We start from the raw sequence: 27,797 nt of genomic DNA, 5'->3' as shown, positions 1-27,797 counted from the left end.
TTGCTTTTTAAGTAAAGCATCACAATACCTACAGTTCCTCCAAAGAAAATGAAAAATGTTTAATTTTTGTTTTAATGCCTTAATAAATAAACAGCATCTTCGCAGTGGAAAGATCATTTACAGGCTCGTTGGTCCTCGTGTCGGACTGAGGACAGGGCGCGCGATGAGGAGTAGGCGGTGTGAACCTGCAGCGTGAAAAAAACAAAACAAAACCACAAACCAAAAAAAAAAAAAAAAAAAAACTACTGTATATCCACCTCGGATGTCCCGTGTGCCACTGCCGCCGCGCGCGCAGGCAACTACAGTCCTCATCCTGTGGACGAGCCGGACGCTCAGACACCGACGTCGAAACAGACCGTGAGCACTTTCTGCTCCCCAAATGAAATTACTCAGTGAAATTTAACAAAACAGAACAACGACAACAACAACAACAACAACAAAACCCTCCACACCGCGCAGCTCCGTGACAGTAGCCACCGCCGCGGGTCTGGTTCGTGTCAGCCCGGCAGCGGTGCGAGCAGGACAGCCGGGGGACCCTAAATTGAATGTGCCGGAAACTGGAAACGGGCTGCTAGCAAACTGCCCCGACCCTGAAACCACCGCGGGGGCCTGAGGGTGGAGGGAGCGAGCGCTAGCGTTTTTGGGGGTAGCCTGCCTCCAGAGGCGAGAGGAGAGTTTGGGTCCATTTCTACGGGAACGACTTCCGCGGGGGGGTTTAGGGGGGGGGCGAACTTAACTGTCGCCGTCGACTCGATGCTGGGAGCTGCTGGGCTGAAGGAGTGACGGGATGCGCGGTGTAACATGGATGTCCGAGAAGGGATAAACATCAGCAAACACCGCGGGCGACCTACTCAGGTAAACAACTACAACTATTTCCTTTCTCTGTATTGTGTTTGAATTCAAATGTTCATTGCTCCCAAAGAATTATTGCTTATTTTCGGTCAGTGCAATCATCAGGCTGTCAGTCAACACAAACTTCCACTTAAGCCATCGGAGATAATTACATTCAAATGGCGCACAACCCTGATATTTTAGACATTTACCGAAAAATATCAGCGTGCAGGCTGTAATATTCCGGGTTTTTAGACTATCCTTGCGTTTTTGTTTTTTTGTTTTCTCTCTCACAGGCAATAGTAGGCAGCAACAGAGGTTATTACAACACGTCCAGCGTGTAAATGGCTCACGTCAACGCACATATTCGTGTCCATGCCTTGGAGCATTGGCGTATGTGCCTTATGGCCATACGCCAATTAGAAAAGCTCACAGGTTCGAAATCCCTGCTGCGCAGTCCCCACTGGAGTTGTACACTGTCTACATTAGAGACAGTAACATCCGTATGTCCTCCAATTGCCACGGCCATCACTAATTCCACGCGTCTTTTCTGCAAGAGGACACAAATACACTCGACAGTTCTTGCTCGTTTATAAACCCTCTGACAGAACTCATTTTGTCGCCAGGGACCAACAGGGGACTGGACTCAGTTCCAGTCACATCATCTCTCGCTGTCTTTGATTGCTTGATTGCCTCTCGGACCGTCTCAAGTCCTTTAGCGTGCGTATTCTCAGGAAATCAAGTGTCCATGTGTCTGAGAGGGAGCTGCCTCGCACATTGTGATTCTGCTATTAAGTAAATTACATGTGGCTCAGAAACTAGATGTGGTACTTTTTGACAGTTGACTCTTCCCTATAGAAAAGCGTTTACATGTTTGCCTCATTTGCCCCCCCCCCTATTTGCTGGGAAGTCTCATAGTTCCAAGCACTGTCTTTGGTTTCATGCTGACAATGGGCCAGCCGGATCTTCTTTTTAGGCGTAACTGTTGCTACCTAAAGCTAAGGTTTAATTCCCTCCACTCAACACCACACTGGAGTGCAGTTACTCTTCTTACCTTTTGTATTCAAGTAGCTGCACTAGTAGAGCTATTGCTCGTCTCCTTGGGGAAGTGTTATGGCTTGGCAGGTTTCTGATGATGTCACTGGCTCAGAAAGAGGAGGAGGGTGGAACATGAAGTTCATTGTACCCCACTGAGTGGAGCATGGTCTGCGTGAGAATTGGAAAAACAGCACACGCACTGAAGAAGGTTGATGCGGGCACGTGTTTCAGCATTTTAACACAACAGGTAAGCACTGGTAGTGGGCTGACCCACGCGATTTCTTTAGAAATCTGTTTCAGTTTTGTGTCTCCGCCGCTCAGCCTTCTCTTTGTGTTGAAAAAACAAAGGAATGCAGCTGACCACCAACAGCTATGCCATCTTTATCTTGTATTCAAATTTAGGTACAGCCGGGACAGTCAGAGTTATAGTTTGAAGGAGCCTGCTAGATTCTACAGTGTATCTACGTAACTCTTTACAGTGTGCCAGAACAGAACAGTAGCAATGCAGAAAATGAAACCATTTGGATCATATGCTTACCTATTGCCTTAAACTGTTTAGAATCGACAACCCTGATTTGTACTAATCAGAATGCAGATATTTTCCCCGTGCATCAAAATACTTCAGTGCTGGTTTTGCATTTTGTCATGTACACCAGGCAGCGCTCAGTGAGGAACTATAAAGTTCACGTTCCAACCTCCTCCTCTTTTTGAGTCACTCGCACCCTCAGAGACGTGGCCATCCATAAACATAATTTTCTGCTGGCAGAGAAATGTCATGTAAAATGATTCCCTCTCGTCACAGAATGTCTGTAATGTATATTTGTAATATGATACTGTGCAAATTTTTTTTATATATTTGAATTTTTTGTCAAATAATCAAATTTTAAATGATTAAATACCATAGAATTGTTACTGTCTTCAGCTCTGTTTTCAGTTGCACATTATGTGCTAATTCTCAGCGTGTATTGAGTATGCAGTGCGTTTACGCATGAAACAATGACAGAATGAGGTATGTTGAGAGACAGGATCTCTCAATTTTGGAATGCGGTGTGGATGGACATCACAGCTGGACGTGTCCAGTAAGGTAACAAATATAGGAAAAACATACTTACTTTATATTCCAAAGTTGTAGCTTGATTGATAATCCATGCACGCCTTGTATAAACAAGGAAAAGGTACATTGACTTCTTCTATAGTGTCAAAACAATGTAGTGTAAAATTACACCATATTCTGTAAATACCATATAGTTTTGAATTGGGCCACAATTTGCATATTTTTACAAAACAGTGCAGTCTTCCAGATTTTTTGTAATAGCAGCAGTAATCGTGCTTCCAGTCTGTACAGATGCCTTAAGCCCCAGTGCTCACAGTCACTTGAGGATTTTTGTCTGGTAGAGGATCTTTCATTCATTTCAGGTAATATCAGCTTGCATTTCTCCACCATGGTCGTAAATTACCTCCCATGGTAACTGCTGAGTTCAACCATTGTTCCACCAAAGACCTAAATCTGTGTATTTAAGGAACTATTAACTGGCAGGATCTTAAGTCCTCACGGGATCCTTAATTATTACCTTAGTAAAGGCAGGTGCACTGGTACTGTCAAACACTTGTGCCTAAAAAAAAAGAGTTGGTCAGAGCTACCATCAGTTGTAAGACAAATACACAATTTAGGCCACTGCAGTTACATTTAGTTTAGTTCTAATAAAAAATAAGTTGCAACCATTTTTCAGTTTACTTACATGTTTTAGTTATTGTAGCGTACGTACAGTGAGTGAATTGCTTGAAGTTTAACCATTCATTCAATAATGCTTAAATACAAGATGTTCAGAAACTTTATAAATGAATTTGGATGTTTAGATCTATAATGGTGTGTAAATTATTAACACATACTATGCTCATTATATTAAAACTTGGGCTTGGAGCAACGTGTGCAAGCAGGAAGAACCTTTCAACACACTCAGTTGGTCTTGTCACGGGGGAGAATGGGATGAGCGTTCCGTGGAGTGCCCGTGGTGTGGTCTCGAGAAATGAAGAAGCTGGCATGTGTTATGTCATGCCTGCGGCTTGTGTGCTTAGATCAAAACACCATTAGTCTATTTGTCTTGTGCCACTATTTGAGGTAGAATCTTGGCTAGGGAATACGTTGGCACTTCCGTCACTCCCATGGTGTGCCATTTGTTTGGAAGGAAAAAAAATGGGTTGGCACATGTAAAAGCATCAGCTCAAAAGTTATGAGCTTATGGGTTATAGCTGCATAGATTCTTGAAGAGCAAGATTAGCAGGGGGAAGTTAAATTAGTTTTTTTTTTTTTTTTTTTGACCTTTTCACTTCGGTCGAATTTGAAAAGCACCCCTGAGTTCACTCTAAGGAAAAGAAAAAGAAAGCACCTTCAACATACCTTTGAAAGTACAGTCAGTCATTGCATCTTGAAATTGTACGCGAGGCCATAAACATGTTTAATGGATCAGATATAACACTTACTTATCACATACCAACAACCATGTCAGTTCTTTGATGAAAAAGAAAAATATTTGCAAGATTTTTAAACCTTCAAAGAACAAGAATGTAGTCTTGCTCACTTTAAAACTTTGCATCACCGTCAAAAAAACAAAATAAGAAAATGTTTTGCTGTCTTACAACTGTGGACAATATACATGTATATGGTTAAATGATTGAATATGTAGTGTAAAAGAACCTATAACTGTAAAATAATATCATCTGATAAGGACTTGATATCATTATCACTGCCACTCTTCCACAGAGCTGCTTAAATCTTTGATTCATGTATGCGGTGAATCAGAGTATGCAGCATTAGGAAGAAATTTCACGTTCCCTACTACTACTAGTCTCAACTCGAGCACCACCAGTAAATGAATTTTAGATGACTGGAGGCACTCTGAGCCGTGAGATGAGACTCTCATGCAGGAAAACACTGATCGAGCTGGTGTCTGCAGATCAAATGAAGTCACAGCTCAGGTGATTAAAGATGCAGCATTGTATGCCATTTTTCCTGGTCTTGTCTCATTCTGGCAGAGTGTGGGAGTCTGGTCTCATTCATGATTCAGAGCTCGGGGGGGAGTGGGTTTGTGTGAGTGTGTGTGGGCTGCTCATGCACTTTCGTGTGAATTTTATCCTCATCTGGACTCTTCAACCAAAGGGATCTGGAGTACCCTACTATTAATACATTTTTGAGCCCTGAAAAATTGATGGTAGCAGAGAGATCGGGTATAGTAGAGAGGGTCGATCACTGTCAGCTTCTGTGGCTGACTGAACTAAAATCTGTGGTTTATCAACTCCAGCTGGCGCTGTCAGAGAAGAGGAGGAACAGAGGTGTCATTTTGTCAACACTTAAATTTGGAAGAGCGCTTTGTCTCCAAAAATCTTAAGCCTCCCTCAAAGCAGCTGCATTTCCTCAAAAGTCAAATAAAATGAAGCGCTCAGTTTCACCTCCAAGCTTTCTGCTGTTGCAATACATGCAAATGATTCCTTGTGATTAGATGAAGTTCTAGTACTATTACACATGGGAATGGACCAGAGCTGCAACGATTAGTTGATTAATCAATTAGCTGACTGACAGAAAATTAACTAGCAACTATTTTGATTAATTGTTGAAGTCATTTTTTTTTCAAGCAAAAATGATTAGATGTTTAAATTTCTCAAATGAGAGGATTTGCTGCTTTTCCTCATCTTAAATGACAGTAAATTGAATATCTTTGGTTTTTAGGTTTTTGATCAGACATGACAATTGATGACAGCACCTTTCCACTGTTTTCTGATTATTTAGAGACCAAGCGATTAATCGAAAAATAATCAAAAGGTTCATCGTTAATGAAAATAATAGTAAGTTGCAGTACTAGAATGACATACTGTATATTTCTCCCATACATTGCATGCCACAAGGAACACAGGATAAAATGTTAGAAAATCATGAAAAATGCACATCACAATTTCCTGAAGTGCAAGTAACCTTGCTTGTTTTGTCTGACCAACAGCCCCAAACCTAAAGCTATTCAATTTATAATTAAACTAGAATTACCATCTTGCGGTTGTATTCCTCCGCCAACTAGTGAAGTTGCTGTTTACATCCATTTCTGTCCAGACTCATATAATATATGTACTCAAGACTCTGAGGGAATTAAATAGAAGGTAGTAAGTGTATTTTGTAATAATTAGCATATGAATTCTTCGTGCGCTATGGCCAAAAATGTGTTTTGTGAGGTCACTACCAAATTCTTATCAGTTCAGCCTTGAGTCCAAGTGGATATTTGTGCCAAATATGAAGAAATTACCTCAAGGCGTTCCTGAGATATTGCATTCACGAGAATGGAACGGACAGACAACCCGTAAACAATATATCTCCGGCCACGGCTGTCACCAGCACGGCGGCATAATAAAACAGAGAAAAGTAGCAAAGCCTGAATGAACAAGTGCTTGGCACTTTGGCTGCTGTGCATATAACTTTAATTTATTATCAAAACATTGTTGATTAATCTTCAAAAGTAAACTTGCTGTTATATTGATATCTCTACTTAAGATTAAACATCTGAGATGTTGGTTACTATGATAATGTGACATTTGGGAATTTTATACATTCATCACTCAACACTCATCATCATGCCTTGATTCTAATTAAAATGTTTTGATCTCCCAACATCAATCAAGGGTTTTGGCACACTTTTAGCAAACTAAAGTCAAAGCATACGAATTCGGTAGATACCATTCATTTCCTCTAGATATTGAGTTTGTGTAAGTACTCGAACTGTAACGTCAGTTTCATAGCTAGAAATATTGGGCACTTGACAGGGATAATGCTGTATGCAGTATGTCCATCACAAGGTCAGCAGTCGTTAAATCATTACTCAGACGGAAAGAAAGTATATAAATCTGTGTCATTTATTGCATTGACTCTTTGTATGTTATCCTCCATTTATGTCATCTGCATGAGAGGCTGAATTCATCACTGTGGTGTTACATTTAAATGCAGTGCAGATCATACAAATTGGGTCAGGAAATGTTTAGGCCAGGACTGTCATTCCAGCTTTGGTCATATTCCATTTTTCAACCATTTGGTTTTTTCCAGGGACATGAAAGAGGGTGGAACTTGAAAGGAAAAGTCTGAAAGCCTTTCCTATCATTAACTTTCATCTCATAGACCAAACAAATGAGAGAATCAATTTAGGATGAAAGTAAGTCATTGGCCTTGTCAATACCACTTAAGGTCATAAGGGTAATTAATTTGTACTAAAGAGGAAGTCAAATACTGCCATGGACACTCCCAGCTCCCCTAGCCATTATTTTAGTGCCGAGCTTCTTTGGATCAAAAGGCTGTCTTTTACCCCCCCCACTAACCCTTCTGTCTGATGTCTCGTGTTTCGGGGCTTGTGAATAATAGAGTTTAAGAGATTGTTGATAGAGGCTAACAGATACCTGCTTTTATGAATGGGCTGTCTCAGTAGTTAACATGTTTTGGTCATGTTGGCTTGTGATGCTGTAAAAACAGGATAAATTAATTTTAGATGACCAGAGTGTCAAACATTTATGAGACTGACAAAGCAATTACTTGAAAAGTTTTTGAAAACATGGAGCATTTGTCATAAGGGTATGAGTGTCAAATTGCAGCGACAGTTCAATCTGCAGCCTGAGGTGACATAACTGTTTACTTTGGTATAGTGAAAAGAAAACTGCAATTTGCCGGATTTAGTCTATGTATACATGTTAGATGTTGTCCAAACATCTAAAAAACATGGCATAGGCGAGACAGTGGAATATAAAGTTTCAGCTGAATTTCTAGACTCCTGATTTGTCTTTTAAAGACACTCTGTGGAGGAATTTATTCCTTGCATCTCTCACAACTATTCCCTCAAAGGAGGAGCACTCCAAAAATATCCAGGAGCACAAGAAGGGATTTGAAGTCTCTCTGTTTTATTATTAAAAGCCAACATTTACTTATGACATGTGCATCCTAATAACTGCAAGATAAATTGGAACTAAGATGACACTCTAAACCCAATCTCCATAATGAGATTTACAGGGGAAAAGTGTTGCCTTTAATGGTTCAGTACATGCAGAAGGGAGAGTAGTGTAGGCAAATGTGTCAGGGACGCAGTTGATATATTCACATAAGCATCAGAATGCTCTGTCATGCCTTTCAGTGGTGCAGAGATAAGAGGCATAAAGATAACTGAGAAACTATGAAACTGTAATCATTCAGTTGTCTCTGCTTTTTTGGCACTTATCTCATGATAGACTATACTGTATGTTCTTCTCATTTATTTCAGCATTGTTGGTGGTGTGTAGTTTGACGAAACTGTGCCATCGGTCAGTTAAATGTACCAGGAAGAGACAGTTTTAGCAAAGACAGTGGCTAATTTCCTCATTTCATCCTCTTTCACTCCATAACCAGCCTATCATACGCACACATGTATCTGCTGCTTTATCAGAAAGTATCATAGCTATTAACATATTGCGGGTCTTAGAGTAGTTAGACAAATAAATAAATCACTGTTTATCAGTGATGGGAGGAGTACATCTCATTATCATGTCAACTTTTTTTGAGACCTCATTTGAGTCTAAGCAGGGATAAATTAAGGTTTAATTCTCGAGAAAATCCATTGTGGGAGTCTCCCGGGGGACCAAAAATGATTTTGCACTGCATACAGTCAGCTCTTTATGTCAGAAATACGTAATCCCCCAGCTCAGACGAATTCAAGGAGCCAGGACAGTGCTTTATTACATCCTAGGGATGTGTCTGACAACCAGCTTGCTTTTTGTTTTGTCTCAGCAGGTTTGAGTACAAGCAAGCAATCCCTTTATGTTTCTCTTGCAGACATGATCCCTATTATGTAATGTTAAGAACACTGAAGCAAACCGTAGAACTAAAGTCTTTTGTAAGTGCTTTGGTTGGACAAATCATTTTCTACGTTTGCACAAGACAGAGCAGTTTCTTAGTTATTCCCACAGATACATTAAACACGGCCCATCATTCAAACAAGAGCTGCTATTACATGTCACCTAGACCTGAATAGTTTTTTCAGAGATTAAATTTTATTAGCTAAGATCTTTTGGTTTTCTGGGTATGATTGATCATTTTTTTAACATGCTCTTGTGTTTTATATCACTACCCAGCAAACATGGACAGTTAATGCATGTGAATGTCTAATGGCTTTCCCCCTCCTTTTCTTTTCATTTGACAGACGAAAAGTGAAAGTGCTGGAAAGGACAAAGCCGGGATTCTACACACCTGTGATTGGATGTGAGCTTGTAGTGACCTGATACAATTAAAATGGAGTTGCTATGTAAACTTATACTGCTTCTATCATTGGTGGAGTGTCTGACAGGTAAGCCTCCCAAACATGCGCTTTTTTATGTTGTTAGCATAGAGGCTATGAATTGCTATTTATAGATTTTTTGTGATGGCGCCTTGGCACACAAAACAGATGGCACTTAAAAGTCAAAAGGAAAACTGAAAGGTTTTATGGCAAAGAGTACCCAAAGCGCCCCACCAATTTTACAAATGGTAGGAAAGATTCATGTTGTGTTTTCATTGGCAGTTTAAGGTGGCAGATCAGCATTTTTTCAGTTGAGTATTGCAACTATCTCTTTTTTTTCCTGGCTTATTCTGTTTTGGAAAATAAGAAGCCAGGTTTCTATCTCTGAAAGACAGGCCCTATCTAGAAATTGAATATGCAGTCATTCATTTCAAAGAGCACCTCAACTGTTACCCTAATTGAGATTGCACTGGTAGTGGTACAGAAATCTCCTCATTGATCTTGCCTTTAATGAGAGGCCTAACTTTCCTATCTTATAAAATGTCCAGGTTCAAATGCTAGTTCTCTTCAGAATGTCAGAGTCTGGAGCTGAGAACAAAATGAATAAGGACTTTGTTGCATGAGCACAATATCTTGAGGAATGAGTAATCTTTCCTGCTCCAAATCAACAGCCCCTCCTCGCAGCTGGGACCTAAAATAATTAGTGTGCGTGCGTGTGTGCTTCTGACTGTCACTGTGTGTATTTGTTTGTGCATGTGGGTCTCTTTTCAAAAGCACAACAGCACGTTGGCACCTAAATTTGCCGACATGGCAATTAGCACCACTTATCACTAAATCCAATACACATCAGTGGATGTCTAATGAGGCTTTCCTCAGGGAACTGTGACTCACTGGGGGATTAGGATCTACACCACAAGTCTGGATAACATATTATGTCCTACTTAGGCATTCTGTTAAATATACAGACGAGTGAATGTCTTCGACATTGGTGGAAATCCTACCATATACCTGACAGAGTTTTGATCTCAGATAAACACTTAAAGAAGACAATTCAAGTCTGTGATCTGTTCTGCACACTAGATCGCAGCCACAAAATGTATTCATGCAATCATGAGGTGCAGAAACCACATCAGAGTTATGTATTCAAAGCAAATTAGTGCTTAACAAAGGAGCAGAGGGCAAATCGTTTCTGAAAAGCATTGGTTGCACAGCCCTTGCCTCACTCTTGAGGCTCACACTCACAGTTGGAAACACAGAGTAACTGAGCATTAATATTCAATATGGGCTTACATTACATATGCTCTGCTTGCAAGACAAGTGTGGTGCAATATAACGACAGACCTCAGAAGCCTCTGCGTTCTGATAAAGACATGATAAGCATTTCAGTATTCAGAGGTGCCATAGTGGGTAGAAAAAGCACAGTGTGAGGGTGTTAGATGGCTGCTGCTAGGTAGGTTATTTATCCAGAATTAGAGGTTGTTCTTAAAGCAGTAAAAATCGGCTGTGTGGGAGAGCAATGGGGCCAAAGGGAAGTCATTCCCATAGTGAGTTCATCTGGAGTTAACCAGCCCCCCCCCCACTTCCACCTTCCCCAAGTCTCCCAGAGGGTCTGAATGACCCGAGGCAGGGGCATGTACTGTACAGTATGTGTGCTTGTGAGAATGAATGAAAGAGAGCAAGGAAGGGAAAAGGAGATGTTGAGGTAGGCCCGGATGTGGTTTGCCCCAAACAGACACAGCTATCCTTCACACAGCAAGCCACATCCAGCACAGGCTCAACAGTCCTCATCAGACAGAAAGCACCAAGAAGGGAACTAAAGACCAAGCTGTGAAGCTTGCTGTACATATTCCCTCTTATTACACAACCATTTCACACAAATATAAATCATTTGATGCAAAATATTAATTGACATTTCACTACATGCTCAAAAATAATTGGCAACAGGGCAGTCACAGAAACATCTGTAATTGGCATTGAAGGGCTACAGTTCAGCAGCACTGGAAACAGAAATGTAAACACATCCAGTAAGATTGCTGTTAAGGCTCTAGCCACAGATCAAATGTTTTGTGCTCTGAGAATAATTAAGAATAAACATTCAGAAAAGAATTCCCTGGTTAGGAGTGTCTACATTTGTAGAGTAATGCATTTTTGGCATAACATGTTGTTTAATTTGAAAATTCAACGAAAATCTCCAGGACTGATAACATGTCTAGTGTTCAGAAATCACTCACCTGAGACTGTGTTTGTTGGCCAATCAGCAATAAGCATTCAACAAAGCTGTAATGAGTTTTCCTAAGGCTTCAGCAGTCTGAGTTGATCAAATCAAGTGGGTGTTGTCCAAAGTTTTGGTCATTTAAAAGACTAACTTTGTAAGATACGTCTTGTTACACAGGAAGAGTACTGTGCATTTTGACCCACATCACTTACATTTAAATAGCATCTGGAGGTAATCTTTTCACAAACACTATGAACAGGAGAAATTATTTCAGTGACCAAAAACTGTTTTAAATGTATATATAGATATGTAACTATTGTTTAAGACACTTAAAAAATGTGAACCTCTCCTTTAATGTGCCACAGCCAGCGGTTCCCCCCAAATAAATATTTAAAAGACAAAACTGCTCATTTAAACCAGGTTTATAGTGATGATAGTGAGTGAAAATGAAGGACTGCTTCTGGCCAGCATTATAATCTCCTAAAACTACTTTTACTTTGCTCTGTATCCCCATGTGTGCATCCCAGGGATGACTGGAGTTTCAAATATTGACTTACCTCACTGATTCTTCAGAACATGGCAAAGCCTTTTAGGAATCATTAAGCAAGGATTTTATTGCATCTTTGAAGTTCTGTATATGCGAAGATGTGGAGTATTCCCCAGTGATTCTTCCTCTCATAGCTTTTCACTTTATCCAGGATTGAAAAAGTATCCAATTTAAATGTGTTATCAGTGTAGGGTTAATTATAGACCCATGCTAATCAATCTGTACTGTGTATTATTTCTTTTAAACGGATCGCTATCAGTTAAACAGAAATATGCATTTTTACAGGATACATTCGGTAGCCTTGAGCACTGGTGTGAGCTCCTTTACTGGCATATTTCAGTGTCACTAACTCCTGATACTTTACTTATGAGTCTGATAACATTTCTCTCCCTTTAATCTGAATATTTTACCTGAATTTTCTTACATAGTAGCAGAGACATGACAGTAATAATGCTTAAATTTAGATTTATAAGAAAGAATGAAACATTTATTTTCAGCATCACTAAACTCTCACACGTACAGTAGTTTAATTAGACGATGTAAAAGTTTGCGTTACAAACATTACATTTGGATTTTTTTTTACATCTTATTAACAGTATTAATGAGGTTTGTGTTACATATTTAGAAAAAAAAATGTTTTCAATTTACAAGAATCCACTTCGTACACTGCCTTGTCAGAAAATAAAAACCACTAATAGCAAAATAGGCATTCTGTAAGTTACTATGGTTGAAAACATGGTACAGTTTTATACCATACCATACTTACAGAATACTCATTTTATACCATGATGAATGTTTCCATTAGTGTGTACCACAGCAGCTGGTAAATGACAAATAACCTTCAAACCAATCTTGAGAAAGAAAAAGAAGGGATATTACTACAATTAAATGACAAATGGTATTCTCAGGAGCTGTATCTTTCTGGGTTTATCCAGACATTCAATAGAGCAACAACAAAAAATAGCTTTAATTTGCCTTTCCCACATATGGAGTTAGACCTAATCAATTTCTGTGTTTCCCCAGTGAACATGGCATTGGATACACTCGATACAAAGGCTGTTATTGAATTTCAGTTGCACTAGCTTTGTTTAGTTAGAGAACGGTTTGACATAGTAGGATACTGGTTGCGAGTGTGTTGTAATTATCTAAATTATCGTGAGTCTGCTGTACAGTACAGTACACCCTAGCTTATAGTCACAAAAGTAAAGTATTGCATACGTTTGACTCTGTTTCTTTTTATGGGTTTCTAATATGTCTTCTCACTATATCCATAGCACTGGAATCACGAGAATGGGGCTATCTCTATTCACAACGTTTCTTTTTCCGCTATTTTAGTAGTAAAATGTAAAATTATCAATTGTTTTATTATTTACAGTTCAATGTTTTTGTTTTTCAAGGATGTTGTGAAACAAGTCCTACAGATATTTCAAACTTTTAGACAAGATGCGATTGAATCTATATGTTGCTCGAAACAACCCAAACCTTCCTTCTGCTCTGGAGTAACACTCGCTGCACCTGAATGAGAGACCTTAAAGGTGTACCTTATCGGCCTGAACAGAGGGGAAAGATGCTTTAAAAAGCAAGATTGGCTTTTTTTATTTGATGCATAAAACCCTGAGCTGAAACGAATGGATTTGGTACCTCGCAAACGACCGATACCTCCCCCATCGCCGACTCCCCATGTGCCTGTTTATTCATGCTGAGGTAAGCTGGAGGAATTCATTTGCTGTCAGCTAGTATTGAATATGAGATAAGTTTTTATTTCAGCCTCCAAAACAACTCCCTCTGCCTTCCACTTGTGCTTGTGTTGTCTGAGGAGCCTTCGAAAATGGCTGCACATATCACCATCTGGCAGCAGTTGACAGATATGAGTGGAGGCAGCCTATTTTTTTAAGAATCCTTTCATAATGACCTCCATCTCTGTCCTGTGCCATTGTACAGTCAACTTCCTGTTAGGATTGTGGATTGGTGCACTTCTCTGACAGAGAACTTTTTCATACTTTTACTTTCTGTGGTCATGGGTGCTCAGGGTTGGACCTGCAATCAGATTTTGACACTCTGGTTTCAACATGATTTCCTGACTCCTTCTTAGACCTTAAATGGGGTAACTGTTGTTGTCAGTGTTGATATTAAATTTTAAACTTCCATTTTTGGCCAGACGCATTTCCAGTATTTATCCATGGTTTGGTCAAGCCAATAAGTATTCCAGCTAAATGAGATGTTCCTGGGAAAAAATAATAAATCCCGCAGTGTCTTTAGTCTGTGGATCCCAGTCTGAGTGGCACTGGCTTAGTGTGTAGCACCTCCCATGTTTGATTACCAGAAAGCAAGCCAGAAAATTATTCCACTTTACCTACCGCATCTTACATTCAGTCCTGCTAGGGCAATGAAAGAGTTTCAGAGTGGTTGCATCAGTTTGAACTGAGCCCCCAGGCACAGCCGCGGGAGCTCAATCCCTACTTTTTATTCTGACACTTAGTCACCATTATAGTAACAGTTGCTATGGTGCTGCCAGAGATCAGGTCAGTTCAGCACGGCCATAACTGAGAGTCCGGGCTGCAATGAAAATGTTGATTAATTTCCCATTAATTGAATATTGAGTGAGGTTTGTGTGATGCAGTCCAGTTAAGGACTGATTAAGAGTGCATACACACCAAGGCTATGCAAAAACATACTGACAGACAGTGTGTTTACTTGTGGATGCAGTTGGGGTAATGCAAGTTATTCTGTTGCAGTTGTTTGTGCGTAGAAACAACACATTAAGTGAGAGGTCCACCACATTAAATACGCATCTTCAGGAACTCATGAAAATAAGTTGAGAACAAGCCAGAGCAGTGCATTTTCTTATTCCGGTTTCTCTACATTAATCAAGTCATTAACATACAATGCTATGCTACAGCATACATGAAGTATTTAACAACCTTAAAGAATGAACTTGTTTATTATTAATAAAAACAATTTCTCTCTCTATGTATGTATGTGTGTGTGTGTGTGTGTATATATATATACACACACACACACACACACACACACACACACACATACACACCGACATACACACATTACATTATCAGTTTAATAAGACAATGTGATTCCTCTCATGGTTACTGCAATCATTATCATCCTGGCAAGTTTGTGTACAAGAATTATCAGGATGTTTCAATATGTTTGTAAGAAAAGTGTCTACTTGTAATCAATCATTATCAAAGCTGCTTCGAAGGACACGCCTCATCTATAACAAAGATTATAATTAGGTGCCCTTTTATTGTGTGTAACTTTCTGAGAGGTTTATCCTTGTGGAGAGGAACAATCAGTGTACAAGGTCCCTTGTCAAACATCCCCATTCTCTCAGAGAGTTATTTTGAGTCCTGAGGATAAACCTGTACTCCCTTGTCTTCAGGGACTTGAGAAGGATACCTGCCTCCCATACAAATTAGTTATCCTACCTACAAAATCTTCCCACTTTTGTACCATTACAGATATGCAAATGTATTCTGACAAATCCAAATTAATTCACCTGTCATCACAGAGAGAAAGGTTTAATTCCAATGAAGTGTTGACTACCCCACTGGTCTCTGTGGGCTTTGACTGCACAACATGCTGCTGTCTGCATCTTTGTTCTCACAAAGACAATGAATCAACAATGCTTTAATATAACTCAGGGAATTTCGAGTTATTGTATTAATTCATGTGCTTTGCTGTATATATTGTATATTTACAAGTTTTTCTTCTTTGCAGAACACCACATGATGAATAATTATGATAATAATAATTATAATAATGATAAAAATTATAATCGTAGTCAGTGTCCACACTGCATATATGCACAGTGAATTACACTGTAAAAGTGTAATTCAAAGTAATTTGCAAGCAGCACTGGCAATTTGTTGTACCATGGCAAGATTGTATTATAAGGAATAATGGGACGTTTGGATGAAATTTGAAATTAAAGCAATTTGTGTTCCTCTTCCTCTGAACAAAAATCAAACTATCTTGAAAGACTACAAGACACAAAAACACAAAACAAACCCTCTCTAAAGTATTTTGAAAATTACTTTGAAAATTACTCTTTTCTTTACCTGATTCACAAAGGGCACAATTTTGATGGTTCAAATGAGGGTCCGATTCAAAATTAGACCATATTACTCTCAGTATTTGTTGTTTCAGATTTCTTATTGGATGACATGGGATTCTTATGGGATGGTGATAAGTTTGAAGGGTCTGGATGAAATTGTGCTGAAGCACGGTGGCAGTAAAGTGTGCCTCTGACAAGTCTGTACATTCAGATGTTTGCATCAAAGTTTTATGAAGGTTTCCAGCTAATTATGCAGTACCTCAGGGATAGATCAAATTTTTTATGACTATATGAATATATGAAAAATGTGAATCCATGCCAAAGAGAGGTATATAGTGATTCTACCTTTTCTTGTACAGCATGGTTTCCCACTTGCTTCTTGTAGATGTTAAAACTGTTTTTTTGGCTCACCAGGACATCAAAACTGAGGTAGTTTTGTTGGTTTCCCTACACAGGAAGTGGGGTCTTACTGAGACCCGTGTTCACCAAGCAACCAGGCAGTGTGGTGTTTCCCCTTCAACCTGGAGAGAATCGCAGAGAGGTGGTGTTTAGCTGTGAGGCCCAGGGACACCCACCGCCCTACTACAGGTAACACTTGCAGGCATAGCTTCATGCACACAGTTTTTGATTTTTGTTATGCAGAACCTTCAAGTAACACCCCAGAACTTTCAAGTGCAACATTCGTGCTAAAAACCAAGTAAGACTGGATTTATTGCCCAGGGAAAACTGGGGAATTGTGGATCTTATGGCCCACTGCTGCTCACTGCCTGCAGTGTTTAGCTTTACTGTCAGTCATGGTTAATTTGAGAATGATGAATTAATTGGTCTTAGTTGCTGGGTATGGTATATTTGCATTGTCAGATGGACATTGATCTAGTTTAGAATTCACTTTGAGAGCTTCCTGTCATCAGTATCAGTGACCATTCAGAAGATCAAGTGACCCAAGAGAATCACGCACCAAAAGTCAGCTTATATCATGACACAAGATGTCTTTTCATATCTCTTGTTCAGGCCTGCTACAGTTAATGTTTTTTGTACAGAATCACTGCCAAAGTCGGCACAGACAGTGCCACAGGGCATCTGATTTGGAGGTTATCATTACATGATAAACATGATACAAATCACTTGATTGACCGAGGTGCAGAAAAACAGTAGATGTTCGTTGTCCTTCTTCAATACGTTGACTTTTTGTAGTTTAGCGGTCCCCCGGGGACTGTGTTAGAAACAAATTGATGCCCAGTTCCTCTGCTGCTAAATTGATGACAAATGAAAACAAATGACAAAGGATGATTTGCTTTTAAGTGCATCAAGCGCATTCACTATTCATTCATAATCTATCAAATGGGGCTGGATAGCTGTTGTATTCCTGTCGGTGTAATTAAATGCAAATTGCAAAGCCAAGCATTTAATGTGTAATAGGTTGAAACGATCTCTCATAACATCAGCATATGCGGCCGTTAATGTAGCTTGAAGATCCTTGGTGTTATGCCTAATGGGCACAAATTGAAATGAATGTACAAGATCTTATCACTTGGATCAGCTGGCAATCAGTCACTACTTCACTGTCTGGATAGTCCTACTTTTTAAAATGAAAACCAATTCATGAGTTCAAATCTGCACATTTTTTTGCCCTTCTGAGTTCATGTTCTGAGAGCATGCCCGGCTCCATGTCAAATCAAATTTTGCTTTAATTCGCTCTTTAATTACAGCAAGTGCCACCAACTGTGGCAGTTTATATACCACATTAAGAAGTGATTTTCATTATGATATCACTCTTTTATCCCTTTTAATGATGGGACTGATATTCAGATGGACATATTGCGGTGTTGTTAGTTAAGTCAGCACACATCGTAGTGCTGTCATCGCCTTGATGATATTCTTTTTTAACAAAAGTCACTTGTGCCAGCTTTGGTAATGAGTTTTGAAAGGGTTTTGAGGTCCTTGTGAGGTTCAGCAGCAGGACTCCATATGCTGAGTAGCTGTTCACTGCTGTGAATGTAAACAGGTCTATTTCAGGGGCGCCAAGGACAAATTAATTTGTCTAAGACTACCCAACGACCGCTGCCACACAGAGCTCCCACTCTAAGTTGTCACCACGGCCCCTTGATTTGTCTCATCTGGAGCTCTTGGACCAGTTCCCGCTGCAACACCAAATCACTAAATCAATCCAATCAGCCAATCTGCCATTGAGCACCACTCCATTGCATATGTTCTCCCATTCCCTTCGTTCATCAACCCATCCTCCTGTTCCCTTTGTCTATATCTTTCCCATTGAAAAAGGAGGAAGAAAGGTGAAATAGAAACCTTAAGCTTCCCTTTTCTCAGAGAGCTGTGAAAATCTAATTAGGACAAAGGAGCTAACATCAGCCTAATTGTCCCTATTTCTTCGATGAAAAGCTATTTCTTGGGAGTCTTCTTTTGAAAGTGTCACTTTTTTTGTCAGTCACTCTCTTCTTGTCAAAGTGTTATTGCACACTATTTCCTGAGTGTAATACAGACAATTTCAAGAAACCACTGAATTGATTAAATGTATCTGAGTACATTTAGAAAGTTTTCTGCTAAACAAAATGGCGGCTTTTAATTCTTTTCATGTATTGCTGTAAACTCTTTACTGTTCACAATTAATAGAAAAACCGAACCTTGTAGTCTACGTAATGATCTAGGAGGTCATGGTCCCATGATGAGTTTGGTTTAACAGACATCATTAACTCAGCAGGTTTTCTTGGACCATGAGCCTTAATTATGCAAATTGAACAACAATAGGCCTCCCAAATCAAGCCACACAGAGGTCTTGTACAGTTAAGAGTTGATTGCCGGTTTTTCCATATTCCATATTCTTTTTCTCACACACACACACACACACTTGCTGGACTGCTGCATTACTCTGAACAAGAGGTTTAATCAGAAACCAGCATTATCCTGTGCTTTGCATGTGGCCATTTTGTTTTAGCAGTGACTGGTACTTAATACTCCCATGTAATTACTATGATTGGAGGGGAGGATTTTTATTCTTGGTGAAAGGGCCGTCCTCATGGGGTTGTGGTTGATGGACAAACAGACTGAAAAGAGAAAGGAAATGTCAGAGGAATGTTAGTGAAGTGAATAAAAGTGAATAAAAGCCTGAATAGAAATGAACAGTGTTTTGAAATGACTGTCCCTGGTTGCCTCTCATTTCAGTTATATTGAATTTGGTTTTTCGTGCAGCACACATTAGACTGTGTCATATCTGGTAATTCCTGCTTTAGCCAGAATAAGGTCTGGTAAGCCATAGTTTAGGCTACCAGGCAATCTCTGTTGTACATTATTTGCTCTTATTGTTGTGCGTTATGTGCTTGCATTCACAGATGGAAACTAAATGACACTTTCATCCTGCCCAGACCAGGGTCACATTACTCTCTCATGGGAGGAAACTTACACATCAGCCATCTGAATAAAGAGGAAGATGTTGGCATCTATCAGTGCCTGGCATCAAATTCTTTTGGCACCATCATCAGCAGAGAGGCCAGTCTGCACATTGCATGTAAGTTCAAGATATGTTTAAAGTGGAAGTCCACTGATTTTTCACTTTTCTCAAAGTGCAGGTTTTGAGGAGTACTACCGCATACATGACAAAAGCTGTATAAAGCCTTTTGATAAATTACCTCAAGTGATGTCACTTGAGTCAGCGTCAGTAGGGACTGAAGGCTACAAGTTTGAAAATGAAAAAAAATATTTGGGTGTGGAGTTACAAAGGAATTAGTTTACCAGACCTCTATAGCCCGCTCCTCATCTCTGCTTGAAGCTCTAGGCTTTAGGCTACATTGGCCGGTACATGCATAACACAGCCGGATCTCTGCCCAAACTGTCAGTGGTCAAGTTGCATTGTGAGTAATGCAGGTGCCAGATTCTGACAAGGAAGAAGAATGTGTGGAATAAAAAAGATATCTCTGGTTTTACTGCATTGATTATGATCTTATTTTAAAAACTGTCTATCGTGAGCATTATAGGAGTGCCAGGCTAAATCTTTTATGCAAACTACAGTATACTGTATGTTATTTCAGAATAAAATAAGTTTCTATTGGTAATAAACCCATTTCAATTAGCAAATATACAGCCCTTAAATTTGACATTGATTTGTGTTATTGTAATATTTTCTTCAGTTTGATTATTTCACCTCAGTTAAGTTTAGTTCACCTCAATTCAAGCTCCTTTGACTTCAGTTCAGTCTTTGTTTTCCTTAGAAAGCAAAGTTTCATTTAGCATCAGACGCTGTGGTTCACTGAAAGTATAATGACCCAGTAGGATTCTCTGGAAATTGTTTGTTGTCAGACCTGATCCTCTCTAACAACAAACAACCAGCGACAGAAGACTCTTATAGTAGGCTGATACACTTAATATCATGTTATCTTTTTATCCTTTAACCCCGATTAAAGCTCCACTGCTGGTGTTTACTCTGCTTGGTGGTTCTAAATTTCTCACACCCCTGTGATGAAGACTGCATGATTGCGTGGTGGGCCTTGACAAACCCCCGTGTAGTTGATGCTTTACAGTCTTCATCCATCACATTTTATAAGACCAGAGTCTAAGGCATCTCTGATGGCAAGGTGAACTTGCGGCCTCCACTCTTGATGGGCAGCCCATATCAAATGACAGCCCTTATATCTGTGAACAGATGGTGCAGCTAGATTGAATTCTGATGTCTGTTTCTCTGCAATAGCAGTTGCACAGATGATCCTTGGCAGGGAGAGCACCAGGGGTATCCATCTCGCTACTGTTTGGTGCTTCTCTGTCACAAAGCAGTATTAAATCTTCGGCATATAGGGCAAATCGGTGTCCTGAGTTGCTAGCAGGCTGTTGATCATATTCACATTTCCTATCAGCTATCGAGTCCTGACCAGAACTGTATTTCACTGCGATTGGTCTCCTCAGTTGCCTGGGACGGACCTGGATTCTGCTGCTTTTGTCAACGATTGAGGACAAGCATCAGTGCTGATGTGTCATACATCTTATTTATTGCTCTTGGTTTAACTTAATTAAGTGTGCTGTGTGATTGAGCGGGTCTCAGTTCAAGGGAATAATTCATCGGAGGAGCAGCCTGTTATGAGTCAGTATTGTGTCATTTGTGACAGACTCTTACTCAGAGTAGCTCAATATGCTCTTTCAAACACCCAGGGGCTTGCGCCTCTCTCTGTCTTGCAAAAACTCTGTGAGACAAAAACCTGGGTAAAGACCGTTAATGAATTGAATACGAAGATCTAAAATAATGTCCAGCTTGTAATCTTACCAAGTCTGGAAGCCTAAAACCAATGTTTTTAGGCACTACTGCAGAAAACAAATTTAGAATAATGATTACAGCATTATTAAATACACTATTGTACCTCTTTAACAATGTATTTTATATTTGGCGATATATTCCTGAGAGTCCATGGTGATGAAGAACTGAAAATCAATGTCTTAGAATTGTGCCAATTGATGATGCCCTATAACATCAAATTTGTATTACATGAATGTGCAGTGCATACATAAGAGTTAAGATAGCCTACATTTTTAATCATCTGAAAGATGGATGATATAACAGTTTCTGTTACCATCTGGTAGGGGCTTAAACCTCTAAAAGTATAAAGGTTCTTGATCGTGTCGACAATACAGACTTAAATCTTTAAAAGGTTCTGCTCGCCTGCTGGTAGCGCTGGAAGGAATAATCTAGTTGGTTATCAAACCAGATTGAGTTTCCTAATCTCCCAGGGATATTTTTTGGTTGAAGTGAAAGGATTTTCACTGATGCAAGATGCAGCATTATAAAACAGATTGCAAGGTCTGCAATATAAGCAAAGTGTATTGGATGCCTGCCCTGGAGAAGGAACATGCTACACCCTAGATGCTGCTTATAGAGTCCTAAGGGTAAAACAGTGTTTAATGAAGGGTGAAATCGCTGTATTTATGAAAGAAATGCAGGATGTGACTCCCTTGTATCTTAGTGCTCATGATTTCTCCTATCAAATTCAGTCCTGTAATTGCACATCATTTGCTTTTTTTCTTACTGGATCCAGTCTAACCTATCAGCCTTATCTGTATAATTACTGTGCAAGATTTCTATCTCTTGTTTTTTTTTTTCTTTGCATTTGCATTTGCATTAGCTCTGTACTCTTTCTTCAGTGCTGTTGCCTCAGGTGAAAATTAAGTCTGTTTTGCGCATCTGAGGACGGGACAGTAACATTTCTCATCAGAACTGTGATGTTAAGTGCTCAATCTTGGTTTCAAATCATCTTTTAGAGAGGACGGCAATGGCCATTTTCTGAATGCTGCACTTCACGATAGTGTTGTAATTGTCAGGAGACACCAGCAGTAGTTCTCTGTAAGAATTAGGCCCCTTTGATGTTTATCAACCTTCAAATGTCATGTGTCACTCACTGTTAGGGGTTCACTGCATGATGCGTGAAAAGAGGAGAGGAGAGGGGAGGGAAGACGAGAGGCAGACGAAAGTGAGAGAAGAAGATGGTTTTCCATCAACTATCAGTAACGTTCATTGCAGTTATTCATTTATATTTTTACCTTCATGGTAACAACATAGGGCAGCGTGTTGATTGCAGCTTTTTGGTGACTTGCACTTTACTTGTACCTTTTTTAATACTTACATAGTCACTTTAAACGGCTTTACTTGGTGATGAATAACCCTTCTGTTTACAATCAAAGTCGCTTTTGCAAATAAAGACTAGATACTATATGGTGAGAATATTGACATAAGTATTGCAGGAAAAAAATGTAATTATAATAATAATAACAAAACAACAACAACAATAGTAATAGTAATAATAATAATAATAATAACAATAACAACAATGATAATAATAATGGCAATAATAATAATAATTATTATTATTACTATTATTATTATTATTATTATTACTATTATTAACATAGTAATAACTTACATGTTTTTTCAGGCTATTTTTTGTATACTTTCTTTTTATTCATTACTCAGGGTATGGCATTGTTAGTGGGCCTGCCAGTCTCAACATTTGATTGTCATAACATCGTCCCAAGACAATGAATCCTAATGACTGTGGATTTTATAAAATCGTATCAAACAACACTTTAGTTCATCACAAATCGCATTAAAAACCAGTGACCCAGTTTACATTGTGCTGAAATGAAGGTACTGATGGAGACACCATTGGACATTTATCAGATGTTAATTACAATTTATACCAATGTTCTATTTTCTGTCAGATCTAATATTATTTCTTTTTTTAATCATTATTTTTATTTTTATTTTTTTTATTTTGAGGAATAAAAGCCTAAAGGTTCATAGGTTTTTAAAGAATATATTCAATCCAAACCCGCTATGACTGGTCAGCTTACATCAGAAATACAGAATAACCCTTTTTTCATTAAAAGACAGGCTAATGGGGGCAATTGAACCATAGGTAGAGATCTTCATATAAAGAAGGTTTTTAAGTCTTTTGTCCAATGGCTAGATGACAAATGTAAGCACATCACAAATTGTCCTCATGCTCACACTCCAACAGAATGACTTCCATTTTTCCTATACTGCAATTGCTTCTCAATCATTAAAATGGGTTACATTGGAATAGCAAGCCCAAAAATGCAAATTCACATCCAATTTCATGGATCTGGAAACACTCAAAATAGCCTGAACCTGGCCATGGATAAGCACATGGAGGTGCAGAGCCATGATAGGCTTGATAAGATGATCCACAGGGTGCAGAACAGCTTGGGTTGTCAGGCATTGTTGGCTTTTAGTGTGTCTAGCTCATTTACGCCCCATCATGCTCCAAAGTAATATTGATCAGGAGAGCTTCACTCTCAGTGTGAGTTGAGCAATTCTAATATTTTCTAATGTGTCAGCCTGGTTTGGCTGAAAAGACTTGAATCTGATCCTGCATATTGCTTGTACTACCTGCTGACGGAAAGACGATGGGGACAAAAAACAGGGCTGTCTGGCCCTATATTTCTTTCTCATTATGACAAAATATTTGATCTGATATACCCTTATTCAACACAGCTTTGTTCACCCTAAAGCAACCCCACACATGGACGCTTGTTTAGGGCAGATGCCTCAAATAAGTTGCTTCACTTAGTGGTAGAGTGGTGATTCAAAGCTGAGAACCTTGTTCACCTGTGCAGTTGTTAATTAAATGACTATAATGTTATATTGTTTAGATGATTGCAAAAGAAATATAATACACTATTGTACATGATAGGAAATTGTTTTGCGGTTCAAAACAAATTCCATCCATGCATACTTTACGATAGAAAAGTTTTGAAAACTTTCCAAAAATATTATTTTCCTTCTCTATTTTTTATTTTATTTTTGATATAGCATTACAGTATCCAAAATATATGAAATATCTTAAATTTTAAGATTAAAAGTTATGTTTTGTAAATGTTATGTTTTTTAAAAATATAAGAAATGAAGATTCCAGTGTAACGTTTGGAGAATGATCCTTCTTTTAGTCAAAAAATAAAAAACTAATTTGGCATATTGTTTTTCAGATATCCACCATATTCTGCCCATTATTAAGTCCAATATAAATTATTATTATTTTTCCTCCAATTTGATATATTGAAAAGGTCCTACCTGGCTATTCTAATACAATGAAGCAGACAATTAGCCTTCCTAAACTATTACTATCAGGAAAAATATTGCCCTGTGTACAGTTTTTTAATCAGGAGAAGGCTGTATTGAAAAGGCCAATCCTTTTCAACGGAGTAATCCAACTGTTTGAAAACCATAAATCAGGGAGCAGACTCCTAAAACCATGCTAATGACAGTCTGTAATGAAAGATACAGGGAAGTACTCAAGACATATACAGACCTAACAGTGGGCAAAATGTTTTCTGTAGAAAGCCTAAAACCACCGACGGCCTACTGTAGATGGTGTATTATTCTTATCAGCATTCGGATGACAATAGTGCGCAGAATACTAAATGAAACCAAACCATCCACGACATCAAACCATTCAAAATCCTTGCTACCGCAGCTACTGGGACATACTGTCTGACTCAGCAGGTAGTGGCCCTGCCCGAGCAGCTAGAGTTTAATATGTTATCAGATATGTGGTTATCCTGCTCACTAAGCCAATACTGTATGTGGAGATAGGTGGAAAAGGGACGCAACTTAAAAAATAGACACCTTCATTTTTAGCTGTGCTAATGGCATAGCTGAAGTGATGGCAATGTCGCTCGGTCTGTCAGTCCATCACTTTTGCTCAGACTGAAATATCTAAACAACTATTTGATGGATTGACATGTCACTATAGGTAATGCAAAGGTGTAAATGATAAAAATAATGATGGCTGAATTCCATTTAGCTGCTTCCATTTCAGGGTCCTGGTATTGTTCCTGCTGGCTCACTGCCACTCCATCGTGTCTTGCAACTTGCTTTAAATGCTTTAAATAAAGCAGATAAAATAAGATTGAACTTGTAAGTTTGGATCAGCCAGGAGAAAGATAATTTTATCTCTTCCTCTCTGGGTTTTCCTATACTGGTTCATTAATATCTGTGAGCTTGGGCTTTTACCGAGTATTGGTTATTGCAACAGCGGCAAGGTTTTGAGTTCAATTTTAAATTCAGCTTGGAAAGCAAGCATATTTGAACAAATTGCCAATATTTTTATTGTTGTGTTTTTTTTAAATTTATACAGTGATTAACAGCATTAAGATGTGATGTTACGTGAAAAAAGGCTGATAATGATAGCTGCCACAAACATTTCTGGCATACACAGTATAAAAGAGATAACGGTAAAGTAATAGATTTCTCACATTAACTTTGGAGCTTAATCAGGTCTACAGGGATCTATAGATGTCTTGCTGGTCCAGAGGGACCTTAACTGTGTTGAATCTTGTTATGCAGAGAGAGGCTGTATGTTATTTGGCATTACCCATGGATCAGCCATAGATTAAGAACTGGCCACTGAAGCATCTCCTCAATCTGTCTACACGAAATATGGAAAGAACTTAATGATCCACTAATTAATTTGTGAAATTGTTGTGAAGTTATACAGGGGCTTTAAACTTAATAATTTCTGAACCCCCCCAAAAAACAGAAAAAGAACGTGTTTCAAGTGTGATAATGTAATACTCTTCTGCTGGAAGCAATTTTCCATTACACAAGGTCTGCAAAGATTATGAACACCGTATCATCCTATCATCCTACTGTGTTTGTACACACGATGTGTCAGTTTTGCATTCTTTCATTCTGTTTTTGAATTCAGTCTTGATTATGTCATTATATGGCAGCGGCATATTTGGCTGCGCCACCTGTGATATCTCCAAGAGCCACAGCAGGCAAGAAAAGGCCAAGTGTTCAAAGATTGCTGTTTCTATTTGCTTTCTCTCAGTAGGTTGTCAACAAGTAATCGGTCTCCATACAAATGATGTTTCAGTCTTAGTCATTTAATTGTTGCTGGTCTGTGTGCAGTGGATGAAACACAGAAAGTGATAACAATACACAGTTCCAATTAAATTCACTCATGTGTGACTTAAACTTGAGGAATTGCTTTCTGCTCCAGTCAGAAGTGTTCAGGTCTTTACAGCACCATGTCTGCATTTATGGTATGCAAACATAGCATGAGTGTTTCATGAAAATATGCAAGAGTTCTGCTTCATATCTCGATCTTAAACTTTGGTCAGTAGCTGTGCTTTAACTAGATATGATATTATTGAGTAATCACGGATATGACTTATAGTGCATTTTTATCTCTGTAAACAGCTAGCCGGTTTGCTTCCTGTGTGCTTATGGCTTTAGAATGAATTGATTATTTTTTGGTTTATTGCTTTTGTGTTGTGTTTAACAGACTTGGAGAATTTCAAGACGCAGAGAAGAAGTCCAGTGAGGGTTCGTGAAGGTCAAGGAGTGGTCTTACTGTGTGGCCCACCGCCCCACTCCGGAGGTAAGTTTCTTCTCATGTGGTATATATTTTAATCTCTGCCAGTAATTTCTTGCTGCCAGTCAAAACACACTCTATATCAGTGAAGATTCACTATTGGTTTTACATGGAAACGTGGACACAGTGCGGTTTGTCATCTCTGATTCCTCATCTACTCTGTGTTTATCTGGACAAAGTGGAAGTGATGTTTGTAATCTCCCCCTCAGATCTCCTGGCTGTTTGTTTGTGTTCCTGAGATCAGTGAAGTGAGTCATTTTTAGTTTGGTACACTCTGGCCTGTGAGCCTGATCTTCAGTGGGGGCGAGGAAAAACTTTGGCATGCAGACTGGAGAGGCTGTCTGTGGCTGGGGCCCTGCCAGGCTGAGTAATGGAGCTTCTCTCTGAAGGTGCTTTGTTTGCTCCACATCCCTTTGCTTCCATGACATTATCAATGGGAGTTAGCATTCAGTGCTATTAACTTCTACACAGGGGTCTGAAGATTGGCTTTTTGCTCTACCAGCCAGCAAGGCTGAATGTAATTCTCCACTGTAACATACTGCCATTATTTAAGATTAGTATAGTGAGGACAAGGGTACAATGATAGTGCCTGTTTTTAGTGTAAGTATTCACTTCAGTTGAATTTAGAGCGTGGGAATAATATGGGGTTTGGGGTGTCAAAAAGCTGTGATGATGGTGGTTATAATTATTATTATTATTTCTACTGGTTAAGGCTGGACAATTATTCAGTATTATCATGTATCAACTTTTGGTAAAGTCATTTCATGATGATTTGATCATATCCTACTGCTACTGTGTGAAAACATGCTGTTCTGCTGCTGCAAATCTAACACAAGACCTTCATTTGTAGTACTTTGTTCTGTATATGTTATAATGAGACATCTCACCTTGTGTTGACAAGAAAAGCTGGAACAATGAGCCATATGCATATATT

General features: G+C 39.0%; 1 protein-coding gene across 4 annotated transcripts in view; it reads left to right on the top strand.

Annotated features, from left to right (window-relative positions):
- Positions 1-755: 755 nt before the first annotated feature.
- Positions 756-27,797, top strand: part of cntn3a.1 (contactin 3a, tandem duplicate 1) — a 70,281-nt gene continuing 43,239 nt past the window's right edge. For 3 of the 4 annotated variants that reach the window (XR_005709441.1, XM_040153813.1, XM_040153812.1), the window contains exons 1-5: positions 756-855; positions 9,063-9,206; positions 16,430-16,562; positions 19,319-19,494; positions 26,774-26,869. Coding sequence is in view for 2 of the 4 variants with exons in the window: in XM_040153813.1 (XP_040009747.1) it covers positions 9,152-9,206; positions 16,430-16,562; positions 19,319-19,494; positions 26,774-26,869 (460 nt within the window). In the remaining 2 variants the exon portion in view is untranslated. Of the gene's footprint in view, positions 856-9,062; positions 9,207-16,429; positions 16,563-19,318; positions 19,495-26,773; positions 26,870-27,797 lie in introns of those variants that run through there. The other variant, XM_040153814.1, reaches the window with a different exon arrangement.

Source organism: Xiphias gladius, chromosome 18, assembly GCF_016859285.1.
Source record: "Xiphias gladius isolate SHS-SW01 ecotype Sanya breed wild chromosome 18, ASM1685928v1, whole genome shotgun sequence".
NCBI classification, from domain to species: domain Eukaryota; kingdom Metazoa; phylum Chordata; class Actinopteri; order Istiophoriformes; family Xiphiidae; genus Xiphias; species Xiphias gladius.
This window is presented reverse-complemented; position numbering and strand designations above follow the sequence as displayed.